Source organism: Amblyomma mixtum, chromosome 1, assembly GCF_055824585.1.
Source record: "Amblyomma mixtum isolate Tamu chromosome 1, ASM5582458v1, whole genome shotgun sequence".
In the NCBI taxonomy this organism is placed as follows: Eukaryota; Metazoa; Arthropoda; class Arachnida; order Ixodida; family Ixodidae; genus Amblyomma; species Amblyomma mixtum.
This window is the reverse complement of record NC_143012.1, coordinates 302,421,830-302,447,924: the sequence shown is the minus strand read 5'-3', so window position 1 is coordinate 302,447,924 and position 26,095 is coordinate 302,421,830. Positions and strand designations below refer to the sequence as shown.

At 49.2% G+C, this 26,095-nt stretch overlaps 2 protein-coding genes across 2 annotated transcripts; one reads left to right on the top strand and one right to left on the bottom strand.

Moving 5' to 3' along the window:
• Window positions 1-808: 808 nt before the first annotated feature.
• LOC149372227 (uncharacterized) lies at window positions 809-25,057 on the top strand. The gene is made up of 29 exons (XM_089566654.1): window positions 809-962; window positions 2,266-2,409; window positions 4,574-4,728; window positions 4,793-5,004; window positions 5,084-5,160; window positions 5,660-5,944; window positions 6,982-7,275; window positions 9,014-9,270; window positions 10,860-11,016; window positions 11,512-11,930; window positions 12,255-12,468; window positions 12,668-12,877; window positions 12,936-12,989; window positions 13,045-13,167; window positions 13,236-13,396; window positions 13,469-13,666; window positions 13,733-13,979; window positions 14,084-14,895; window positions 15,289-15,412; window positions 15,478-15,615; window positions 15,869-16,130; window positions 16,205-16,376; window positions 16,442-16,652; window positions 16,715-16,914; window positions 17,910-18,036; window positions 19,010-19,239; window positions 20,562-20,800; window positions 24,030-24,232; window positions 24,798-25,057. The coding sequence occupies exons 1-29, from the start codon at window positions 809-811 to the stop codon at window positions 24,929-24,931; spliced, it is 6,213 nt and encodes a 2,070-aa protein (XP_089422780.1). The 3' UTR covers window positions 24,932-25,057.
• On the bottom strand, window positions 2,895-4,273 carry LOC149372228 (RWD domain-containing protein 2B). Its single transcript, XM_089585995.1, has 3 exons — window positions 3,836-4,273; window positions 3,502-3,773; window positions 2,895-3,376 (listed from the first exon to the last, which is right to left on the bottom strand). The coding sequence occupies exons 1-3, from the start codon at window positions 4,031-4,033 to the stop codon at window positions 2,986-2,988; spliced, it is 861 nt and encodes a 286-aa protein (XP_089442121.1). The 5' UTR covers window positions 4,034-4,273; the 3' UTR covers window positions 2,895-2,985.
• Window positions 25,058-26,095: the final 1,038 nt, after the last annotated feature.

The following is a 26,095-nucleotide window of genomic DNA, read 5'->3' as shown; positions in this document are numbered from 1 at the left end:
AATAAAAGCGTGCTTATGCGCGGAAACATGTACAGCCTTGTTTTCTGTCCCGCGATGGCACACATAGCTGCGCACTGGACGCATTGGGTCGCGCATCGGACCGGCTCCTGCATTCAGTGGGCGTCTCCTCAATGAACTGTCGGTGCACGCGTACCGTGACCATGCAAAAACTGACGGACCAATGATGTGAGGCCAAGCTGCGCAACGAAGTTATATATTGCTAGGGCAAGCCGCGTGCGCGACAGACGCGCGCCACTGGACGCAAGGTATGGACCGTGTTCAGCCCCCCCCCCCCCTTTTTTTTCGGGACTTGAGAGCGATAGCTTCCTCACTGTTGAGTTTTAGCACACCTAAGCCGTACAAAATTCGGTTCTGTTGTAGGCATCATATCCCTTTAACTGTACTCTAACCGCGAACAGAGTATCGTTCAATCGGGCCAACCTCAGCTTCCTTGCGCTTGTGTTGAGCGGTGGGGGTTAAGATCTCCAAGCAAAGCCTGATGACGATACTCTGCATCCAACCTATTTGCCACTGTTTGTAAAATCATAGTGTGTTCTCTTGTCAATCGTGCGATTGCCGGTGGAGATTGTGTGGCGTACTTTGCTTAGGCATTGACCATAAGCTCTTTGACACGCCCAGCTTTGCTTGATCCGCGACGGGTTCGGGCGTTAGTCGGCATACTCCGCCTACACGCGTTGCCGCGTTCGTTTGCTGCAGAACAGCATCACATTTACTTCGTAATGATGATGCGAGTATAAATACTTCCTGCCCGCCATCGCGAAGTCTACTGCTACGCTGCCTCTTGCAGATGGCGTTTCCGTTGGGCCGGTCCTTGACCGCCGCCGCCCTGATGCTAATGGCAGCCACCCTGGCCCACGCCTCCTGGACGCGGCTGCTGACGGACGCCATTCCCGGACTGCGGACGACGGTGGCCGCACCGGAAACCCCACTCAACAAGACCGGTGAGAGGGAGTTGGCGGGCTTGACGACGCGATGGACGTGTCTGAGAAAATGCTGGCCGTTTGCAAGGATATGCTGTCGCCGCTTGTTTACGGCGAGAGACTGCGTGCTTAGTGTAGCTTCCCCCTTTCCTTTGTATTTCTTGTTCGCCGGCCCACCTGTCCAGACTTCCCAGACTTGCGAAGGCAGCGGATTGCACAGAAACAAGCGATGCGTATGCGCAGACGGCGCATTCGGCCCTACTTTTAGGTGTTATAATCGGTGAGAGATGAGAGGCCTTTGTTCTGCAGTGGGTGTAGTCGGGGTGCTGATGAGTTGCAGCACGCTTTCACGGCAGTGTCTCTAAGAATCTCCAAACCGAAAAACACCGCTTTTCAAGTCCCGCGAGCGACGTTCGATGTGTGTGAGACGGCAGTCCCTCCCCGTATACTCGTTGCTTCCTGGCACATAACTGTAGTGCATTTAAATGAGCACATTACCTCTGTCTTGCCGGTACCAGGATACGACTCATGTCAATTTCGATTATTCTGTTCTGGTTTTGTGGCGATAGTGTGCAACGACGTCGAATGGAAAGTGCTCCCTTATGAAAGCGCGTAACGTGTCTCCTGATCAACAAACTATTGCAGTATTAGTCGCAATGTATTTTGCAATTACAGAACCATATTCTTAAAGTTGTGGAGGACGTTTCTGCAATGGCCAGCGCACATACGAGAATATTCCAAAGTGCCACGTACTGACAATGAAGTGTACGTACATTAGGGCTCTTCCCTGCCCTTCAGTGGCTCTGCCGAAAGGACGAGGACTTTGCTAGGCAGCTAACTAGTGATGCATCACTTTCGCTGTTTCGTCGCAAATCACTGGTGACGTTGTAAGGCCACACTGGCCTTGTGGAACAGTGGTAGACAAAATCATTAAGCGGTGACTCAAGCGCAGGAACTGGTACAGGTCATTATAAAGCTAATCCCGCCTGCACATTAACACACCACCACCACCCCTGCCCTTGTGCACTGAACCTTTTGTTTACCTATACACAAGGTTTTTTTTTTCGAAATTTCTGCAATCTCGCTTGAAATGCTGCATTCACATTTTCTTCTTTTATTTTCGTTTCACACAATATCTGCCTCTTCCGCAGGGTAGCATTCCGACGGGTTACACGCCAATTAAAATTTGTGAATTTCAGCCAGAAATCTCTTAGCACACACCGTGAAGCCTGCAGTTAAGGTGTGCCATGCCTAATGCGACAATCGAGCCCTGTCTTCCAGCCCAGTGCGCTTGAACTGAAAACATTTTTTTTTCTGCCCGCAGTGTCCACATACCTACACACGTATGACCAAGCGGTTCAGGATCTGCTGGACTCCATTTTAGCAGCGCACAACCTGCCCAGCGATTCGGGTCAAAGACGAGGCAAGCGCAGCACATCACTCGACGTTTCAATCAAGGACAGCCTCGGTAAGTTGCGCGCAATGACGGCCATGTTTTGGACTATCAGGCTTGTTGTTCAAGATGAGGCGAAATACCACGGTTGCAAGAAGCGCATTAAGTGTCGGCGTGAGGACGGCGTTATCGCTATCGTACATCGTTACAGGCCTTTCGGAAAGGTTGTGTGCGTGTGACGTAGTGCCTGAACGCCAGTCTCTCAATCATTACCGATGTGAAATAAACGCGTTGTGTCTGCTGCTTGCACTTTGTTTCGTATTCTCAAAATTTCTCACTCCCCTCTTCCGTAGTAAGCAGTGTATATATAAAGCCGGCCTAACATGTGTAGCTCCAGCACACCTTTCAATTCTTCATGCTATTAAAGCTTTCACCCTCAGTTGCATGTCGACCAAATGTCCCCGTGCCTAATGACGCTTACTCTTTAGAGAGCCCGACAGTTAAAATCCTTCCTTCAGGGGTTGCATTATTTTGAACAATAAATCAAGTAACAATCCACACTGCTTTCTAACAACATAACATTTATTGGATACATTCTGACGAGACCAATCCTGTGACCGTTGACCGCAAGTACGCCGGAAATGAACGCCGTCAGCTGTTTATTTTCGCTTCAATTCCAAACAGCAGTTCGAACACATCTGTACAGCCGTGTTCACTCAGGAACTTTGCGAATTCGCCCATGTCCATGTGATGGTCCCTACTAGCATTCTGCTTGGTGTTGAATGCGATCTCGGAAACCTTCCCGAATTTCCTAAGGCTGTCCACATCTTGGCTGTCCCCTAATTCGAAGTCTTCTTGGTGCTTGAGGCCTATCCTTTTCCACGTAAGGTTCTTTATCGTCGACCAGGCACTTAGGCACTCCTCTGACAGACCCTCGAAGCAGATGATTCCCGGTTTTCCGGGAAGGCAGAATCCTGTCAACTTGCCCTCCTTTCCCAATTCCAGGATGAGTCGTCTTTTGTCTTTGTTGTAAATGTGGTGACTGAAAGGCGACGAAAGCAAGTTCGAGTACGACTGCACGCAGTTTCGCGCGCAACGAAACCTAAATTCGAATCGCTGAAGTCTTTTAGCAAGCATAGTTTGCCGCATGCAATTGAGTGAACTTACCTGACTATCCACAATCTTGTAAACAAACGCAGACCATTTTGTGCGGCCTCTTTGACGACTGGAGCCGTGCAGAATCTCGGGAAGTTCTCTCTGATCCATTCCACTGCGTCATTGACTATTAAGGATCCAGGAGGTTGTGAAGCAAGAAATTCGCAGGCTTCTTTTGTCAGGGCGGCATGCGTGGCCCTGTCGAGGCAGTCGGCTCTCAGCGTGATTTCCGGGGGCGTTGAAGGGTAGCTGTGCGGCAAATGAACGTCCAAGTCTACCGTACCCTACGAGTGAAGAAATGATGCATTCATTGATTCGCGTCGCATAAACGGGGCGTCACACTCACCGCTTCCGTTCTAATTGTGAAGTTCAAATCCAAGGAGGACAACACCACGTCGCATTTTCCGTCCAAAAAATCTCTGAATTCACTAACCGCATGTGCGGTCAAAAGTTTGAATTCATCACTTCGAGGGTACATGCTAGACAGCATTTCGACCTCCGCGAGCTGCAGATTAAAGTTCTCGCTTAAATTTGGCGGCTCCATCGTTGGTTTAAGTTCAGTAGGCGACTGCTTCCTCGCGAGACTCTCGAAAACAACTCTGCTGCGGGATCCACGTCCGCTGACAGGGCGCAGCCATGTTGACCAGGTAAAAAGCACGTGAGCTGGATGACTGTCGCCATCTAGCGAGTGCTGCTTAAAATGCACGGCGGGCGGTCTTATTGAACGCTGAAGTACAGCCTCGGCTCTATGGTGGTAGTTCGAGCTAGTTGGCAAGCGTATGCGGCGCACAGAGCGTGTGAAACGGGACACCAGTATAGCGATGAAAGACAACCAGGCTTTCGGATCATTGAAGTTTGTGGCTGAGCCACAGTTTCCATGCGCCGGCGACATTTGCTTCCTTGCAGTCAGCGCATGTCCGTTTCGAACTCTTCCCTGGCTTATTAAAAGTTGACACTTTTTATTCACCTTGCTCTCGCCTAATAATTATCAACAGCCAGTGACTGTCTCGGGCAGACATTCTGCTACGTTAGGTTTTGTTGTGAGCTCGGCATTATGACTAACCACATCGTGCTGAACATGCAGGAGTCCATCGCCTCCAGCGTCTTTCACCCTTCTCGGATCTGTGCGAGCGGCAGCTGTACGTTAGTTTCGTACCATATGCGGGCGAACTCTACGTGGTTTGCGTTTCTGCTGGATCGAGGGACATACGGCCCAGACTGACGGTGGGAACACTAACGGTAAGCATGCGCTGTCGGTGTATCGGCCGTACTTTTTTTTTTTCTAATGAATTGATTGTTGCAGGGAAACAAATGGAACCCCATTGCATTCACGGAATGCGTTGATCCCAGAAATATTGTGGGCTTCACCTTCAACAACAAGCTATACATTGTGGCCGCCGACGCTGGACTTCAAAACGGGGCAGAGTTGCAGTTCTTTGACAAGGACACGCGGAAAATCTACATTGACCATACCATCAACAGCGCGTCTCCGACCTCTGTGGCCTTCTGGCAAATGTCAGTGCATTAGCCACTTTCAGCACGGCCTACTTTATCTGCTAACTTAAATCTTGTGCCTGTGTTTGCGTACACGCAGGAAATCCAACGGAGAGTACAACCTTGCTTTGGCTAATTCTGGGAAAGAGATGTTCACTTCCCTCTATAGTTGGAGAGGTATGGTGCATGCAGTTTATTTTCATAAATTAGTCTTAACTTCTTAGTAGTCCTTTCAAAGAAGCGTTATCTCCTCCCCACATCCATACTTGCTTTTTGCATTTCGGAGCCTCTGGCAGTATACTCTGGCTTCGGAACCTGCGACGGCTTTCATGCCAAGCTGCATCATGGCACCTTGCAACTTATTTAGCGATAAGGCTTGTTGGCCGCCGCGGTGGCTCAGTGGCTATGGTGCTCGGATGCTGACCCGAAAGACGCGGGTTCGATCCTGGCCTGTGGTTGAATTTCTCTGGAGGAGAAATTCTAGAGGCCCGTGTATTGTGCGATGTCGGTGCACGTTAAAGAACCCCAGGTGGTCAAAATTTCCGGAGCCCTCCACTACGGCGTCTCTCATAGCCTTAGTCGCTTTGGGACGTTAAACCCCATAAACCAAACCCTAAGGCATGTTGTAATGTACTAGTAATTTCCTGTGGTCACACCTGGGCTCGTTTGTTTCCAGCAACCTATTTCGACAAGTACGCCCAAGTGGAAAGCAGGGTGGTGTGCGACCTCGAGCCGTTCTCCATTCACAACCTCGACTTCCTGGCCGTGGTCAACAAGCGCTTCTCCAAGGACACCGCCAAAGTGAGCACGGTCATCTACAAGTACGACCTGTCCCGCAACAGCTGGAAGACGCTGCAGCAGATTCCAACGTACGCCGCCATGGACGCGGAGTTCTTCACCTTGGGACCGGACTCTTCGACTAAAGAGTTCTTCTTGGCCATCGCTAATCAGTATGAGCAATGTGAGTCGTGCTTTAGATTACTTCGGGCTGTCGCGGTCCATATTTCGTATTGTGCCACATGTCTTATGTTCGCGCAGTAAGTTTGGCTACGAATTGCTCACTAGCCAGATCAGGCTCTTGAAGACTTGGCAGCTTGCCTGTCCACCAGTTCTAAAGTTATTCTTACTCTTGCTCGTCTCAACCATATTGGTAAAAATGGGCACTGCTGCACTTTAGCTTAGGAATTAAAACTCGAGTTTGCGGGATTAGGTTACATGCCTCAAAACCGTGACCATCATGCTGCGGCTTTACTCCCCCGCACCTCGGCACACATACCCCACAATGTATTGCATGTCTTCGTATTTCACTTTCAACAGCCTCTCCGAAATGCGGGAGTAAATCAAACGGCTGAACTTAGGTGGCTTGAAATCTTCTTTTTCATTATCAAGTGCTTCAAGCCTGACATGAAGTCTTGTAAAAAATATATGCCCTTATTTTCAACATACTGACGCGCTCACTTACCACTTCCAACTTGACAGAGAGCACATTCCTGCTCATTGCATGTACTTGCAGATAGTTTCGATGAAACTCCGCATCTGTATAAAACAAAAACAAAACTGGTGTTCTGACAACGCGAACCCTGGAGGCCAGCGAATTGCCATGCCACCAGCGGCGTACAAATGACCTCCTCTAAATTCATAATATCTGCTTGATAAAGGAAATTTAAAGGAAGAAAGAGCGCGACGAAACACGGACACATAAAGAAACGACACACACGCGAGCGACACACACAGCGCTCGTGTGTGTCGTTCCTTCGTGTGTCCGTGTTTCATCGCGCTGTTTCTTCTTTTAAATGCATTACTAACTAGCTCGGAACTTTGCTCTTGTGATGAAGGAAAGGCTGCAGGGCGCCGCAAGTACTTGTTTCCCAAGCTAGCAGGTTTCACAACCATATAGCTGACCTTTAGACATTTGTGCACTTCGGCTTGGGTTTCTAACCCGACGATACAACAGAGACCGGAGTAAGCTTGCCCCGTGCACCGCACCCACACATGCAGACGACGAGCACCGCAACTACGCCGTCAACTCGGTGATCTACAAGTACGTGGACGGCAAGTTCGTGCCCTTCCAGTGCCTGCACACCACGGGGGCGACCAAGATCGCCGCGTACGAAGGCGCCGGCGGCGAATTCCTGCTCGCCGTGGGCAGCCTGTACGAGCCGGTGCACCTCTACCAGTACAACGGCTGGCACTTCGTCCTGGCCGAAGTGCAGCACACCCAGTCCACGATGGGACCCGGCGTGCACGATCTGACCTTCTACCTGCTGCACCATTCCAGGGACCTGCTGCTCGGTGCGTTGGTCTCTCATGCATGCATATCTTACGACCGCTTCGGGCATACATCGAGCTCACTCGGACACGGCTCGTTCTATGCACGATTGCAGACGTGACGCGCAAGTCAACAAGTCTCCGCGGACGTACCTCTCTTCTTTCTAGTTAGGAGCGCTTATAAATTCTGCTCTGTGGAAATTGATTGGTCGACTTTGCAGACAAGCTGCGACTTACTGCAGTCGCCAGGTCATGCACTAACGATGAACGGCATGACGAAAGTCTGAGGGCCATGATCAGTGATAAGACCTTCATATAGACGGTTTTGGAATGTAGAATAGCGCCCTCTGCCCCTTGCACGCCACCACTAACTCTGTAATGAGGTATCTAATTGGGAATCGCAGTGTTCTGAATACTACGCGGCTGGCTGTCTTATACTTCACTTCTCCAAAACGTTAGCAGCGACACCCAACACCGAAACTGCAGATGAATCGCTGTCCATCGCATGGAGACGTCTGTAACCGCCGTGGCGTCTGGGCAACTATCGCGATCAGCTGCCGAGTTCTCGACCGCGACATAATATGCACCGGGTCTGGCGTAACGCAGTTCCATCAAGGTGAAATGCTAAAACACCGATATTTCGATCTATGTTAAGTCCATGTCTGAATGATTGCCAGCCCTCCACTAAAGCGTCCCTGTTATCGGTTATCGGTTTTTACGCCGTTGGGAACACCTGGGCTGATAACTAACTGCCTCTACTTAATGATTGCTGTATCGCCATCTGTCAGGAGATCGTGTTTAGCGTCTTCTATGCATGTAAATGTTCTGCATATCTCGAACATCATTACTGATGCAAAACGCTCTCCGTACTATTTTTGACCCAGCAGCTGCTGCTGCTGTTCTATGGGCCGCTGGGTATGCCACGGCGCGTGCTGTTCGTTTAATTCCGTATTCTATGCAGATAGCCTACCAGCTGCTTCGTAGGCATTGATAATGGCTCGCCTTTGCTAAAGGCTGTAGTCTGGTTTTTCGACACTAATTCTGAATTTCGATGTTTTAGCGGCACGCGTCTTGACCTGCTGCCAACTTTCGGCTGCCTGGCCTTGCTAGGTCGTGGAACCACCCACTGCTGGCGCATTTAATTTTGATGCACGTACTATCCTTTTTTACGACACGAGAACAAATACGTTTATGTTAAGACTTTTAATGCAGGAACAGCTAAACCTTCGTGCTTTTGTCAAGCATGTAGTTTCAGCTAGGGGCGGATTTGTGGGCGAATGAGACATCTTGCTATAGCAAAATCGTGCTGAGCTTTTTCTTTAACCAAAAAGTCTAAGAAATGTGTGTTTTCAATGGGTTCGCCTCCCACTCGAGGAGTGCCCATAAATCCGCCCCTGGGTCCAGCAAACCTTTGCAAAGCTACGGAGCAAAACAAAAGCGACCATTTCTTTTTTTTTTAAACGAGACGCAACTCAAGGAAATGTTTATCCACTCTTAAAGCAAATGTTTATTCTTAATAGAGAACGCCTTCCAGAGCGGGTCTAAATAAGGCCCTTGCGTTCTAAACTTTTTACATTCATTAATTCAGTTCTTTGTCTTTTTTTTTCACATTTGATGGCCGGTATACGTTCATCTACTCCTGGCGCATCGACATCTTGCATTAAATTTTCGTAGACGTGTCCGCAAGCTTTGTTTTCCTTCTTTCGTGTGGTACCACTCTCGTTACTCGTTCATAGTTGTCTCTCTCCCTCTCCTCAATCAGCTGTATCTAACCCTTCGACCGAGGGTCCCGGGGCGTACAAGGTGGACTTCTACCACGACAACCAGATCCAGCGCTGGTACGACGACAGCCTGCGCTGGTGCCAGGAGTCCTCGCAGTTGGCCACAGAGGAGTCTGCCCAGACGCTGGTCTCGCAACTGGACCAGGTCTACTACACCGACCGAACCGAGACCATACGCATCCCGGGCGAGGTCGTCTTCCAGGACCTGCACGTCCAGGAGGCCATCCGGGCTCAGCAGGCGAGTCTTACCCTAACAAAATTTTTATAAAGTCTATAGACTGTCTATAGACAAATCCTATAGAGTAGTGTATAGGAAATACAAACGCGGTATGCAGTCTACAGACTATGAACAGACAAAAGGGAATATCTATAGGACGGCAATGCTCTATAAGAATTCTGCACTATGGACCATTTTTATAAGGCAAGCCGCCATTTGACAATGTGTGGACAAATCTTTTTTCACGCTAAGCATTTGGGAGCCCGATATGAAGCTTACAAAGTGCGACGCGCACTGCCGGGACAAACAGTGGAAAAGTCACAGTTGAAATAAGCGCTATCTTTCATATGGCTCTATTTGTGAGCCAGGCGATAAGATATGAAACAACGCGTGTGCCGAAACAGATGCCAAAATTAACGCAGTGTTACACTATCCGCTCGAGGACCATTATTTCAGGCCTAAGAAGCAGCGGATGCGTCTGATACGTTTGTGGCGCTATTTAGGTGATAAGCTCTCGTGTTTTGGGTCATATCTTCTGGTGGAATTCTCATCTCGTGTTATCATGGCTTACACCTTGTGCAGTGGACATATGCTTCGATAAATGTGTCCCTCCTTTACTCTTTATCACAGGAAATGTTCCAGTGCGCTGTCGATAATGCCATGTTTGGCCTATAGGCCTTCCTGCAGGTCAACGGATTTTCATAAACGACTCCGGTGGAGTACTTCAAACTCCTTAGCATGTTGTTTTTTCTTGTTCTGGCATTCATCCTTCATACTTCTGTCACATTGATTGCACGAGAATTCTGCGGACCTGTGATGAGCAGGAAACCCTCCCAAACACGAAAAGGCCCGCAGTTCGAAACAGTCAGTTCTGTAACATGCTGCAGGAGGAACATCTTCCTTGCATACCTCAAGAATTAACGTTACACATTGGGAGTAATGTGCTCCTTGCGTTCCTAACAGCGTGATTTTCATGTCTCGAATATTTGCATGCAAAGTAAGGACATGTCCTACCTCTCCTAAGCCTTCTCCGTCAACTTTTCCCCTGTACATAGGATGACGGTGAATTACATGAAGTAGCGGTCTCTGATCTTCTTCCTGCTTTTGAACTCACTGCTGCGGGATCTACAGCTCTTACCTCTCAAAGCCATAGGCATTCGCTACCTAGGTGCGCAACCAGTTCAACTGCCGCCATTGCATAAAATGCCCCCCCCCCCCCCCCCCCCCCACCCCCTAGATGGCTGAACCGCAACCTCGTCTACAAAGTATATCCCTGCCTTCACTGTAAACCACACATTCTGCACAGGTACTATAGAACTGCCGGATAAAAGTTCCCTCTTTTCATCGCCATAACCTGAAGAGTTTTGGCTCCTGTCGGTTAGTGTTTTCCTGCGCTAACAAAATGATCGCTGAGCTTAATGGCAGACGACCTTCAAGAATTATCAGAGTTCGGAGATATCTGAATTCTTTCGAATTGTCACTAAACCGCATTATTCCATAACGGGGGCATGCCGCTTTGGCAGCACTGCATACGCCATTCAGTGAAGTTGGATAGGAAGCCTAGGCTCCCTAAGGTTGTCTGCTGACGCAATCTTTCGTACCTCTTGCAGTTTGAAGAAATAGCCTCTGGCGAGAGCTACAGCGTCAAGGATTTGGAAGAGCTCGAAAAGCTGCAAACAGAACTTAACGGAATGAAGGACACTCTTCGCAGCATGCTGACTGAACTTGACGATGCTCTGAAGCTGTCTGGAGACCAAGCCCTGACTGGCAAGTTCAACGTTATTGTAGCTGATCATAAACTTTTATTATAATGACGCGTGAAATCTATCTTGAAGAGCACCATTTAATCTGTCTAGTTTTAATCATTACTTCGGGTGTTGTGCTTGGTTGACAGCCTGACAGCCGCAGTATGTGCTGCAACGAAATGTCGGCATCTGTATGGCAAGCCTGTTTTCGTTGGTCCTCTGAAGCCGCGCCAATTTCCATTCTATATACGCACACAAGACGCACCGGTTCTACGCCGTCATGTTCCTAAGGGAATGCTCCAACATTGAAATACTGCGACAACGCCACAGACGTAGTGATTTTTCTTCCTTCGTTATCTGCAACTGGAATGGCAATTGCCTGATGCTCACCTGGTTCTAAAATTAACTGCAATTCATTTTGTTGCTCGCGGTCCCTGTGGAGCCAGATCAGTTTTGTTGAGTAGTTTTTATTAGTTAAGAAACCAATCCACAAAGGCGATCCTTCCGTGTCACGCAGGTGACTACCATTTCGAGCACCTCACACTCGACTGTCCGGCGCACGGTTGCAAACTTGCCCAACTTGAGACGCTCTATCTGAACAAGGAAGACGTCGCCAACCTTCCCGGCCGCCTCTTCTTCACGAACGCGCCTCAGTTCCCCAACGTGCCCATGTCATTTGAGCACCTCAGCGTCCAGAGCTTGCAGGTCGACGGACCCGTGAACGGACTGAACGTCTCCAACCTGGTCACCGTAACGGGAAGTCATGTCCTGAGCGGGAACATTCGCTTCGCGAGACCAGTTCATGCCCTCAACAATGTCGTGACTGCGGACCTGGGAGGAGTCGCTTTCTCGTCGCAGCACCTCCTTCTCACGGAAGGCGACCAGGTGCAGACTGGGGAACTGACGATGACCGAAGCTTCGGCTCACGCGCTACACGTAAGCCTCCTTTCCGTTTCCCTTGATGCTACAAGAATGAGTCCAGCCTGTCATGAGAACCATGACCTGGATATTATTGCATGGTGCCACTGACTGGTGCAAGCGTTTGCCGCATTCGCATTGCACCAGTCATTAGAGAATCGGGGTGTGATTGAGTGGACCTGTTTTCACTGTTTTCTTTATTTCTTACCTGAACTCTTCGGCCCCCCCCCCCCCGCCCCCCCCCCCCCCCCTTATTTTTTCAACTGGGAGATCTCGACCCAAACCTTGTATCTAGTATGTGCATATGAGATCAGACGTGGCAAAAATAAATGCTTTCCGCAGGTCACCGGATCGTGCAACGGTATAAACATCGACAAGTTCTACCAGAACGCTTTGACTCGTCACGGGAACCACGTCATAAGAGGGCGTAAGATAGTGCGCGACGTCGCTGTAGAGGGCGTTCTGCAGATCGGCCAGTCTGCACTGTTCAACAATGTCAACCTCCATGACCTCTGGCGCACGGTCATGTGGGTCCACGGGCACCAAGCAGTCACAGGTAACCATTACAGAATAAGCTAGTTTCCTCCCGATCACATTCACAGGAAATCCCATATAGTCGAATCTTGCCTGGGGCTTTGACCCGCTTGCATTTTTCATCATGATACTCATCGAAAGTGTCGGTGTCTTCTGAGAGTTAATCTTCGCACAGGTCTCCCTGTAACCGGTTTTTTAACACTTCGACAACATTGTTTCAGCTCCCCACGAGTACACGAACATCCAGTTCAACGACGTCGCCGTGCGCGGAACTGTCAATGGGCTCCAGATACCAGGCCCCGACGTTGTTCTGATCAATCAGAACGTCACGATCACGGCTGAAAAGGTTTTTCTTGCAGACTGTTCTGCTAGGGAGCTTCATGTGAACGTCGCTCTCAACGGGATTCGACACATTCCAGATGAAACCTCTGGTGCGTATCAACAATGCCATAGTTATATCCCCAGTGACCAGAAAATCATCTTTTACAGACTGGAAAGGTCAGCTTGACATGCTGGTTAAGACTCCGGTACAACGCATCACAGGTAAATTAGTTGGACGCAAACTGAGTTTCTGTTGAACGAGCGCTCTTGTTCGCAGGGAGGAAGACTTTCCACGCTATACACCTGGACGGACACAGTGGCGTTGGTAGATTTGTGGATGGCGTGGACTTATCGCAGCTGGCAGAATTCTTGCGCAGGCGGCGGACTACAGTTATGAACGGTAATAATGTTGGTTATTCAGCTTTTGTTCCCTGTTTTACACGCTTCCATTTTTACTTTTTTATTCAGGGACATGGACATTTACGGGAAAAGTTGTGTTCGAAGACAAAGTAAAGGTTACCGGCTTGGTCAACGATCGCAAATTGGACGACTTGTATCGTTACGCTCTCCGCCTTGATGCCCCGGTGTTCCCTGATTTCAAGCGGGTCGTATTCGCCAACAATGTGCAGGTATGCCGCGAGACCTTTTCCGAGCCTTTTTTTTTTTGTGCTCATTTGTTGGCTTCATTCTGTACTCCGCAGATAAGAAACCTCACCTGCCCTGACATCAACGGACTACACATACCGTCGTCGTTCGTGCTGCGGCGCGGACCTAAAGTACTTAACGGCGAGAAGGTCTTCAGCAAACTCGTCCTCGCCGGAGACGTCGTCGTTAAAGGACTTGTCAATGGAGTCGACCTAAGGGTTTGGAGGGACTCCCTCTTGACGAAGGGCAATCAGGTTCGTTGCACACGTTCTACCATACACCGCCAGTCATTACTACATTCTCTTCGGCATTCCTTGCAGGTCGTGCATGCCCCTAAAGTATTCAGGAAGAATCTGCACGTCAAGAACCTCGTCGTCGAAGAATCCATAAACGGTGTGAGCATCGCAGAACTTTGCCGTCTCGACGAAAACTGCGTCATCACTGCTCCCAAAGATTTCGAAGCGTTGACAGTTGACGGTGGATTGACGGCTACAAATTTTGTGGTAAGAAACAGGATTAACGGCATCCGTGCTGCTGAACTTCTGGAGGACTCCCTGCTGTATTCCGGTGAGGACTCTGCCATGCGTACAAAACTCTTCAATGCCTTTGCGACTTTCCTATATGTTCCAGTTGCTGCTACCTGTCAATGACTGCAATGCACTCCTTTACAGCTCAGCAAGTTGTCTCTGGACGCAAGATCTTCGCTAACAACTTGACAGTACCGCGCCACGCTCACATCCGCACTAGCAACTTCTCGGGAGTCTCGCTCGCCGAGCTTTATTTGGACGCCGTGCTGCTAACGGGAAATCAAGTCATCACCGGAGAGAAAGTATTCTCTAGCCCAGTAACAGCGCCACGCTTTGCATTTGAATCTCTCCTGGATGGAGTCTCTCAAGAGGACATCAGCAACTGGATGCTTCAAGGCGTGGACCAGGTAGTAAGCGGAGATATTGTCTTCGAAAACAGCCTGGAAACCCTCGGTCCACTCGTAGTCCGTGGCACTATCAACGAAGTGAACATACAAGAACTCTTCAGCAAGACCGCCTTCAAAAACGAGTCGACGACGTTTTCCGGTCCAGTCAGATTCGAATTCCTGGGTTCCATGGCCGATGTGCATGTGACTGGCACTGTTCAAGGCATTGATGTGTCCGAAGAAGTCGTAGATGCCTCTAAGAACGTCACGGTAACGGGTAGGAAGTTCATGAAAAAGGGATTCAGCGTCGATGGAGACATGTGGGTCAGTGGCCTCGTGGACTCGGTAAAGGTTGAGGAACTCTGCAGGAAGGCGGTGAGGGTCCACGGCTACCAAATCATAGGTGCCCCGACGACGGTTCTCGGCGATGTCACGTTCCGTGGTGGCCTTAAAATTGACGGACTCGTCGATGGCATCGATTTACGACAGGTGCATTCATCTTGCGCAAAGACAAACGCGGCCTCAACGCTTCGAGGAAGCAAAAAGTTCAGGAACATTGTTATTGAGGGGGTAAGTTTCAGAGTAGACTCTGAAAGGCTGCAGGCAAATTACATGCATGCAGTGATCATAACACAGACGTACAGTCTTTACCAAAAGTAACCACGCAACGGGCTTTGCTTCTCAGCCGTGCTGTGAAGCCCTTTAAGCATTTTTTCAAGACCAAATCTCCTCGACAGGTGAGCGCCAGGGTTCTTTGTTTCACAGAGGTCTACAGCGTAAGGGAATGCCACAAGGGCTCCGCTAAAAGGCTCAAACGAACCCTGTCGCTTGCTTACTCTTCGCAAACACTACGTATATTAGCGAGCAAAGAGCTTAGTTTAGCATTTCTTATTGCGTTTACATTCTCGAGATTTCCATTTCTTTGCCTTATGGATTCTTCTGTTGAACGCTTTGTTTCCTTAGCCCGTGACGCTTAGAGGCACACTGAACGGTTTCAACTTCGACTATTTGCGAGACCACTACATGAGCACCACCAGAGAACAGATCGTCGAAACGAAGCTGAAAATGCACAGCGCGCACATTCAAGGTAAGAAAGTTTAAGCCGACGTTCTTTACATGTCTTGATTACTCCTCTGTGTCTCAATGTTTCAGGCTCTCTGCACAGCGCCGGCGTGGAGGCCCCACTAGTCAATGGTATCAACTTGCCCTTGTTCGTGAGCTCTGCACTGAGGACAATGGGGGATCAGCTGATCTCCTCATCGTGCAAGTTTCATAATGTCACGTTTGCCGGTAAGATAGTGACTACATGTTGGCGCAGTGACCTACACCTTTTTCTTGCGTTATGCACGTTGCTGTCGATTTCTTTACTCTACGTTTAGCGCACAATGCACTCTGCTAAAAGGAACAGCTCTCTTTGATAGCGTTTGTTTCAGTCCTAATACTATTTTGTATACTATACTAATTGACCTCTGTCCGAAGGTCTTTCCGAAACTGTAACAATATACCATATGCCTGCTCTTCTTTGTCCACTCCTACGCCTCAGGCGACTTGACCGTTCGTGGGAACATTAACGGAGTGCAACTCCCACAAGATGTCTTCACCAAGGTTCGCACCAACGTTGTCTCTGGACCATTGGCGGTGACGGGGAACGCAACCATCTCGGGCACTCTGACCATGCCGGAGTCGGCGCGTTTGCAAGGCGTTGACGTCGCGGCCTGGGCGCGCAACGCAGTCTTCAACGACGGCCGGGAGTACAAGATCAGCGGACCAAAAGTGCTACGAAACGTACACGCTGCGAACGCAAAGTATGGCTGCTCTCAATTCTGTCTCTACTTGAGCTCATTTGTAATCTCAATCTTCACATCGCCTCCTCCCATAGCATCCAAGGTACCCTGGATGGTATCACGGTGTCCGCCAGCGAACTGCTGCTCACGACAAAAGACCAAGTCATAACTGGAAAGAAGACCGTTCTCGCCGATGCATCTGTGAAAGACCTGCGCGTCAGCGGTTATCTCAACGGCGTCAACATACACGAATTCGTTCATCAGGCTGTGGGTATCTGATTCGTATTGCTTGCCAATTCCAGCTTACACCTTTTACTTACGCGGTTTTGCAGATGCTGAAGAGCAGGAACAACACCATCACCGCTCCAAAGCGATTCACAGGTGGATTCAGCGTTGCCACGCTTCATACCCTCGGAAGCATTGGTAACGTTAGCTTGCGAGAGCTGAAGCAGAGCATTAGGTCCACTGGCGAACTTGAAGCACTCTCCCGTCGGCTCGGGCACCAGAACAGCCGAATCGAGCAACTCAGCGCAGCGTTCAAAGGTACTTGCTCACCCTATGGCACAATAGTGTAGCTTTTAACCAAAGGCTGCTTCTCTTTACAGAGCAAGCTGTTCTTCTCGCCTACTACGAGCAAAAATTCGCCTTCACTGTGGGTCCGTCCCACTCTGCACTCTACGTGCCTCTGAGAGGATCTCCAGATATCTTCCTCATAAGTTCGCCAGCTGTTCATCACCAACCCTGCGGCATATTGAAAACCTTTAGGCTTGAAGCAGCATACACTAAAGCCTTTCAACTGCAACAGGCAAGTCCGCATGCTTTCCAAAAGCGTTTACGGGTCATAAACGGATCTCTTCTCTGAAGCTGCACAGTTTACTTGCATATTCAATTCCTGCGGTGCTTTAATAAAGCAATTTCTTTTGCTGTAGTATGTAAACCTGAGTACTACGTAGCACGCGGCAAACTTGTTATCACCGTTTACATGTTCATCTACGCGTGCGAAATTAACAAGGCAGGCAGGCTTTTGAACGCAATGTTGTGCACTGTGCAGCCGTCGAATCGAATGCTCCTTTATGCCAAAAGATATCATGTCTCAATAAATAAAATGATTTTGCGATAAGCATCGGCAAGAGATGGACATAGTACGCAATCATGCCGCCACCTGCAGAACATACACTCGCAACTGGTATAACGTCCAGTGCAAAGATCGCTCCCTGCTCTCGTCCACATTGCCAACAAGTTCATCGGGGTTTGTACGATGCACACCTGGTTTGTATATTGCAAAAAAACTGAAGCCTCGGTACATTGTAAACGTTCCTTGCTTCTATACAGGTCAACGTAGAGCGTGGAATAACTTCGAACGCGAAATTTCCTCTGGCCGTTTCACTTTTGCGCTTCGGACTGCAGTCTGTTCGGCAAAACTGTGTATGCATCGATGAACCAATGAAATATCTTTTTCTTACTATAGACTGTCGGCGAACATGCCCTTCGAAAGCTTCTGTAGTACTCGCGCTCTGCAGAGCTTCACCTGTATCATTGCTGCTTGAGTCATACGTACATTAGCCTCCGCCCCTTAATGAAGACTATACCAACTCTTTCCGAGGCAATCTTTCATCTTCGCTGGCACAAAACAAATCGGAATTTCCCAACAATGGTTTCAAGGCACGTTGCACTATTCGTACTTCTTGCGCTGTGCTGCATTTTGTGTGCGTTTTCAGTTGCCGGTGTTGGTAAATGCACGCACCGTAACACGAAAGTTAAGTGTTGGCTCGACACTGATTTCCGTTTTTCGCTGTGCAGGACATTCAGGTTGCCCAAGGCTCATCACTTCATCACCTCGCCACTCACGCTTCTGATTATGTCGTTGTTGCTAACTTCAACACGGGACCATCCTGTTCAAATGAAGCACCCATTCTAGGGACTGTGGGTAAGTCTCCTCCTCCGTCCACGACGGCCCCATCCATATCTGCACTGCCCCTTCAAATCGTAGCGCCTGGGAACCGACAAGTTCCAAGCTACGTGGTTTGTACAAATCACTTCTTCAATCAGCTGTACACTCCTTTACTCCTTATAACTGTAGTTCTAACTGTAGTCTTCGCCTGCTACGCTTTCCGACTTAGGCGTTAATGGTTCTACTTGCCCGAATCTGACCGCTTGCCTCCCCCACCGTGCAACCGTATTGCCTTATTGTGACCCGCCGCGGTGGCTCAGTGGCTCGGGCTGCTCGGGCAGTGGCTCCGGCTGCTGAGCCCGAGAACACGGTTTAGATGGAGGCAAAATGCGACACCCGTGCACTGCACGATGTCGGTACACCCTAAAGTTCCCCGAGTGGCCGAAATTATTTTGCGGAGCCCTTCGGCATCCCTCATAGTACATGTGTCGCCTTGGGACGTTAAAGTTCACATCCAAATGTCCCTAATGTTTTGACTTGGCTGCTATTACTCATTAGCATCCACCCAGGCGTAGTCCTACGGACACAAAGGAAAGCTATACCAATTTTCAAACTTCGTAGTTGAAATTTTCCCTGCGCCAACATTCGGCCACCAGTTTCCACTCTTGCCCTACCATACGCTAGCCGTCCTGGTTAGCTCAATAAGGACAGACTGCTCCGTTGAGGCGATGGTGCCGGGTTCCAACCCCGGTAGTCGCTGTGAAAGCTGTATAGCTTTCCTTTGTAGCTGTACCACTGCGCTTGGGTGGATTCTAGCCATGAATAACTACCTTCTTACAAGCCTACATCTTGGACCTGCTGCGAACTTTTCGATGGTCTACGATATTCTCTTAAAACGGATCAGTCGTGCGAAATTTTCGCGCTTCCGTCGAGCTAATACAGTGATAACAAACTAATCGGCTAGCCACACCCCAGCAAGTCTTCTTTTTAACCCTTTTCATTCCTTCAGGTGCAGGCCACAGCTCTGTGGAAATCTTCAGTTGGAATCAGCGGACCAGCTTTCTCGATAGGTACCAGATGCTGAGAATGGATTCACTGCAGAGCGTGTCTCCGTTCAACTACGAGGCACTGGGATGTCTGGCGATATCCGCGGGCGGGTTCTTGAAGATCACTTGCGTCGAAGACCCTTCCAAGGGTTTCGTCATTCACCAGGACCTGCCGATTCATTACAGCCACGAGGTAATGTCACCTTCTTCCAGGTCTCTCGCAACTTTCAAGCGTTTGTTTTCGACACTATTTTCTTCATGGCTGCCCCTCATATGCGTGAGCAATATATGCGTCACCCAGTTGTGCAACATTTGTTGGCCAAGCGCATGACGTACAGTGCTGCCGCTGTCTCAGTGCGTGGCCGTCTTGTGAAATGCTCCGAGCATTCATTTGTTTCACCGCCGTACAGCCGTTCAGTGTTGAACGGCGAAGTGTAAGACGATATATCGCCCAGTCAAAGAAAGGCTCCCACTGGCACAATATGCTGCCAGCTTGCCTGCGCTCTTTGCATACATAGCAGGACGAGTACCTTTTCCCCGCAGTATTTTCGTCTATATACCGGTTTATTCTTTTTAATGTTAAGAGCTTTACAAAAAAATGACGTTCTTGGTCCCGTGGAACCCGCCTCCACAGAGTTCCGTGTTCGGGGGACAGTTCTGAGTCTTATTAGTCGAATTTTTTTTATTACCTAGGATTTATTCACTTTATGCTGCACATGACTATCGCAGTCGCCAACTCGACTGTACTGGCTTTGAACGAATCCGATTTGCCGAACTTGCCGAAGTGGAGTAAGTCTTGAGGTACTCATCAACCCATTTGTTTTGCACCAATCATTTGCTCTGCCTGAGCCCAGTTCCCGCGCACGCTAAACCCCGTTTCGGAATGGAGTGCGGAAAAACTGGGGAGCTGATCGATGCATATCTGCAATTTAGAAGGTCCTGAAGCCTGCACTTGGGCAAAAGTCTGCAATACGATTAATCTAGAACCAGTTTTTTTTCAGGACTGCAGTTGTACCACGCAGCATAAACTTAATAACTGATGGTTCTTGTGTCCGCGAAGACCTACGCTCGGCGAAGGCAGCATCCACTTTTCAATGTCAATGTCGTCATTGTTTTATGAAGCTGTAAAAATCAAAGAATCGCCCTGTATACACCCCAGTCTAACGGGACAGTTCGATGAGTTGGTGGGTCTTAGTTTTTCTCATCTCGCTAACCATGAATGTGAACATGGAATTCCATGTGAGCCGGTGTTTTCATGTTCGCCCGTATATTCTTCTTGCGCTTTTCGAATTTGTGTACAATGTGCGCGGATACCTGAATTCCCTTCCTTCTGTTTGCAACTGCAAAGCTAGACATGCGTCGCCCTGGCACTTCGCATCGATTTTTAATTGTTTTTAACTTCGCCACAACTATCGTAATGCTTCTGCAATGGGAATTTTAACGTTCTCAAACGGCTCAACAAAGGCGAGCTCACGCCACTGGTCGTCTTCCTTAAAGGTTAATCGTCTTCCGCAGGTCTCTGCACAGCTCTGCCCAAAGGATGGCTCCGTCCTGCTGGCCGTCTCTGCCAAGCAGTCCGGTCAGTTCGACCGAGTCTTCGCGTACCGGTGGTCACGCCAGGGCCTTCACAAGCTGGCCAGCGTCGCTGCCGTCTCCGTCGGCTCTCTGGCCGTCGTGGGCCACCGTGATGCCTGTCTCGTGGTCGTTGGCCAGCGCAGAGTGGCCGGCGCGGACACGCCCATGTCCGTCTACAGGTACCTTTTTTCATTCTTTCTCCAACGACCCGATTAGGAGCTGTTCTCTTAAGCAAGTGACATCTTCTGAACTTCAGTCTCAATTCGCGTCTTCTTCGGTTTCGAGGTAGATCGTCCGCCTCAGCTTCTGGAGGTGGAGGCCCGATTCCCAGCGTCCTCTGGGTAACCACCGGTTCCCTCAATTGGGTACAAGCCATTCCCTGACCTCGTGTTCGGCTTCGCAGGATTCGATGGCTTGGGAGAAGAGCCTGGATATTCAAATCCCGCCAGTGTGAGCCTGTAAAAAAAAGATAGAGGGGGGGGGGGGGGGCACAATGGGCTTTTCAATGCACACGGCGGATTTCAGTCCCTCGCGGATACACTTTTCATTGAGGAGGTGTGAGGTGACCAATAGGCCCTTTTCCAAGGATTTCACCAAAGAGGAGAGCACCAAGCCGGGGGGATTCTTGTACCCACTAAAAAACCGGTGGGTACCCGGCGGCACTGGGGATCGAACCCAGCACCTCCGAATGCCAGGAGGATGCTCTGTTGCACCTAATTATGCTCTTCAAAGTAATTTCATCTTCCTGCTGCACATCCAGTTTTTTTTTTTTCTTGCAGCTACTGGTGCCCGTACTGTCGCAGTTCGTCTTAAACATATTTGCGAAAAACTGTACCGATCGAAGCTTCGTCTTTTGCGTATTACTCTGCCGCTCGAAAGGGAAGCATGCTTAAACAGTGCGATAACGTCAAACCGGCTTCAAAGCAATGAAAACGGTGGGGTCCTTGACATATAAAATCAAATCGAGCTAACGCACTTTCGCACAGTATTTGGAAACTGGCAATGTTCGTGAGGCGTCAGCGCAGCCTTAATGCGCTGCACCTGGTAATGTACTGCAATCTGAGAGCGGCACGTCGGCAACATGGAAGTGGTGTTGCCAGAAATGGTCCCCCACGGCGAATGAGTCATCAAGGCGAAGACGGTGCAAACACTGCGTGTGGTGTACTCTACTTTTCGGTCAAATCGCGATCAATACGCAGGTTATGGAAAGTATGGCACTATTAGTCGGTGAAAACTGAGAAGTACTTTGGATGAGGGTTCGCGAAAACCTTGAAAGTGTCGCACGACATCTTCGCAATACTGCCGCTATCTGAAAATATCCCCCGACATGCGTTCGCGATGCAAGAAGCTGGCTGGTTCTAACTCTTAATACCCTTCTTGCGTTGATAAGGGCAGCGCAAATGACGTCGCCTGATATTGCCGGATCATGGAATCTTCAGACGCTGGGAAGCGCTTCTTTTGTAAATCCGCTCTTACGCTCGCTGATCCCGCATGCTCCTTCCCCTCACCCTTTTCTTCTGTGAGAAGCAGTTATACGGGCCGCTCGATAAGACCGGATCGCGAATACTTGCAGCGGATGGAGTCCAAAAAAGGTTGGACTTCATTCTCGTTCAGAGAGTTTCGCTGGCTAGCGTTTTGGCCTGCAGAAAAAAAAAGTAGAAGCAGATTTGCATTTTATGGTTAATCTTCTCAATGGAGTAATGTTGTGCTTACTCAGCCGTTCATGTTGCTGCACTGCTGTTGGAGTAACGGCGGATGAATTCGTTTTTAGATGGCGCATAAGCGAAAATGCTTAGCACTGCATTCTACGTCGGCTTTTTCTTTTTTTCTTCACTGTGAACCGTACTTTTCGTGGGTCGTAGGTGGCGCCAGTGATGAAAATTCCGGCTTCGGTCCCGAGCGATAAGTTCGCACGGCACTTATCTTGCCCAGCGTGGCGTCCTTTATTTGAACAAATTTGTCGCTCAGACTGCCACGCACTCGCACACCCCTTAGTTTGCTGTCTGGCCTTCCCGCTCGGGATCGCAGAAAAGGCTCTACCAGATCCTCTCCTGTTGCTTCTTCCCAAGGCGCAACATCTCGGCAATCTGGGCGGCCCAGAGATATCATGTGTGCCTTGTTTCAGTATCGCTTTGTGCTGAAAGCGGAAGCTGTAGTTGATAAAACAAGCTGACCGGCCAGCAGCTGCGTATGCACTGCCGCACTGAGACTCGTCGGCTGCTCGAACGAGTTGACCCTGGATGGGACGATTGATGCTGGCATCTGATCACGTGATCGCGAATGACCAATGAGAGCAGCGACTGCAATGAAAGCAGCTGCGCTGATTGGAGCTCCATCAACTTTTCTTCACGATTTAGTTAACGATTTCGGTGTCACGTCAAAAGAACCAACGGCCGTGCCACATCAACTTGCACGGCTCAGCTGTGGCGTCGGTCGGATGTAATTGCTAGTTTGCGCACGCGGCCCCTTCTGACTGCAACGTTAAATGCACTCGGAAACAGTTCTCTTCAGCTTCTCTATAGCACAGTCCAACATTTCTAACCGCATTCCAATAACCTTACTTACTCCCCCAGTCGCTTGTCCACGGGTAGTACGTGGGGATCATTGTTCTCATACGGACGTCTCGTGTGCAGCTGATTACGCTAGTTGCTTTCCAGGCCTTTTACAGCTTAACTGGTGATAAAGTAAACTGCTTGAACACGCACGCAGCGTGCCTTCGTAAGCAGAGTAGCGCCGCAAGCGGGGAAAACCTCATATAGGCCTTCGTCTGATTTCCGAGAAATCTTGTGAAATCCCGCAGCAAGGCAGACGCCCAGTCATCTTCTGCTTACGAGTGCATCCTACCGCAGTGCGCACTAGCTTTTTTTTCCACACTGAATGCATTAATTACTGCCGATGCACGCACACGCACTCTTGGCAAAACTCTCGCAACTTGATATGTTACAGGTTTAAGCGTATCAAGGCGATACCAGCGGTCTCTTAAATTTATATATTGCTCCTATGAAAGATAGCAGGCTGTAACTTTGCATGTGCATTTCACCCGCAAGTGCAACACTCGCCAGCTATTTCACTCCGCGCGCCGCTCTTGTAGACGCTGGCTAGATCGAGTAGAATTTTCTTCCACATAAAAAAAAAAAAAACTGTACCTATAGAGCGCTTCGCTGCATGAAGTGACGCCAGTGTTTTTTTTTTTTTTTTTAATACTAGGGTACAGTTTCTCGCTTCATATTGCATTTGCGTTTGCAGACGTGCAACTAAAAATTTTGCAGAGCGAGATTACAAGTTTGCCACCCTGCGAGTCTAGGAGCGCAATCACGATACTTGTTAGTTTCACGATTTCGTCGCACTGATGCTTGTACCGGGAATTCGTGCTGAATAGCTTCATATCCGCTCCCTTTTCCCGTTCAGCTACGTACCTGGGCAGCCCCAGGAGTTGCTGGAGGTTCAGAAGCTGTTCGCCGGCGACGTGCAATCCATCAACTGGCTGCCATCTCCGGACGACCGGACGAGCCTAATCTTCGTCCGCTCCAGTGGAGCGGGAAAGAATCTCAAGGTCTACGCCTTGAAAGGCGCTTCCGGATTTCTTGAGCAACACTCTCTCCATGTGGACGGTATGGCAATCCCCTCCTCCCGCCCTTTATTTTTGTTTTCGGTCTCGCAAGACCGCAGTGTTTTCGCGGTATGATTGCACCAAGACCAAGGGGATGATTCGCGTCGGACATTCCGGAGCCGGTGATTCGGCTGAAGCAGTTCTGGATTTATTTTTACAATGTTTTTCTAAACGCTGTTTTGTCGCGTTTTAGTCACGCTAGCGCTCGCAGATTGACAAAGTGTGTGTGACAGCACTGCAGTGATCCCTACGCGGTTGTACACCTGTTCCCGTTAAGCTAGTTTTAAGATTTTCACGTTGTAACTGAGCCAAGTTAACTTAACCTGCCCGCATATGAAAAAGCCTTTGAGGTAAAACTACCTAGCGTGCTCACTTTTTTGTTTGGTTTAGTGATTTTTTTCATGCAGTTTTTCTGCAGGTTCTTGCGCTAAAAAAAACACGCACCTTTACGCGCGTACTTGCTAGCATGTCACCGCGTGGATCTTATCGCACTCAGTTGAATTGCACTACCCCCGAGATCTTGCATTGCGTATTACTTTAGATGTCTTTTTTTTTTTTCATTTCAGAATCCTTCCGCGAAGTGCGGGCTTTCCGTCGACCTGACGCCCTCCACTTCATCACGCTGTCAAACAGCCGCGAAGAACCTTCCGCTGTGGTCCTGGCGTCGAAGGTCAAGGGGACGCCCTACGGCCGCCATTAGAGGGAATAATTCCTTTAACTATACTTCGTTTTAACAGTTGGTTACGCCTGTTGCGTTCGTTGCGCGATCTACACTTGTTACCCAGTTCACAGAACTGTAACGATGATTTAATACAATAAAATTTTACATGTTTTTACTACGGCATGCTGGAGCTGATGCGTAGGCGTTTCGTTTCGGCTCTTTCGCCACGCACTACGACACGGATATTCGCCAAATGATAAACCACGCCTGAAATAGTTGCCTGATACTTAGTTCGTTCTTAGTGTGTTCACGAGTTTGTCGGCATTCACCTGCATGACAGGGTTGTGAAGCACGCAAGTCCAAAAATCGGGATCGCAGACTGCGCAGTCCATTTGCGCGCACAAAACTGACTTTTTACACATTGATGAAATTCTTCCTTTAACTCAAAATTTAATAAGGTTGCCGGCAGGCATGCAACTGTTCCGGCGAAGCAATTCCAAACGTCGAACGCACAATGCATTGCCGCAAGGCAGCACCTAAAGCGATCCACCCTTGCAGCAATTCCAATTGTGGACTTTTTCCTCGCTCCGTAAACGTCTGCTGTCTCACTCTGCCCTACATCCACTTACAAAAGGAGCCTCAAATAGGTGAAAAGCGGGTACTGTTACGCACGAGATACAATAGTCTACTTTTGTTTAGCCCTAGAAAATTTACTTTTTTTTCATTAGCGTACAAAAGAATGCCTCTTGTGAGCTTTATTTTTTTTTCTACTGGGAAAACTACGTCCCACACAGGCGGCTTGTCTCGGAAGTCACGACTGCCAGGATGATACCGGACAGGCCAGGCTTTAATTTCGCCCGCACGCAGATCTCGGGCCGATCTTGCCAGGGAAATACTTGGCTGTATGCTAGGCACGTAGCCAGGATTTTCTTTTCTTTTTGTCGAGAGGAGCCCAAGGTAGTCTCTTGTAATGGCCAGGTCGGGGGTTGCTGGACGGGGCATGCGCAGTCATCAAAATTGCGGTGGGGGAGCTTGAACACGTGCCTGCTGTACGCAGACGTACCAGGCACTGACATATGCTATAGATATATGCACAAAGTTTCGATTTTCTTCTCTCGACAAGAACTGCTCAAATTTCGCTCTTAGGATGCAATGGCAATCTCGAAGTATAGTACTGTACAGTAAACGTTCGAACTCTCGTTC

What these genes read in the sequence shown, in the direction of transcription:
- LOC149372227 (XM_089566654.1), top strand. Translation starts at nt 809, where the DNA reads ATGGCGTTTCCGTTGGGCCGGTCCTTGACCGCCGCCGCCCTGATGCTA. An exon ending in CGCTAATCAGTATGAGCAAT is followed by an intron (nt 5,945 to 6,981) that starts GTGAGTCGTGCT and finishes CCACACATGCAG; the next exon opens with ACGACGAGCACCGCAACTAC. An exon ending in TATTCGCCAACAATGTGCAG is followed by an intron (nt 13,397 to 13,468) that starts GTATGCCGCGAG and finishes TGTACTCCGCAG; the next exon opens with ATAAGAAACCTCACCTGCCC.
- LOC149372228 (XM_089585995.1), bottom strand. Translation starts at nt 4,033, where the DNA reads ATGGAGCCGCCAAATTTAAGCGAGAACTTTAATCTGCAGCTCGCGGAG. An exon ending in TCACAATTAGAACGGAAGCG is followed by an intron (nt 3,774 to 3,835) that starts GTGAGTGTGACG and finishes CTTCACTCGTAG; the next exon opens with GGTACGGTAGACTTGGACGT. An exon ending in ACAAGATTGTGGATAGTCAG is followed by an intron (nt 3,377 to 3,501) that starts GTAAGTTCACTC and finishes GTCGCCTTTCAG; the next exon opens with TCACCACATTTACAACAAAG.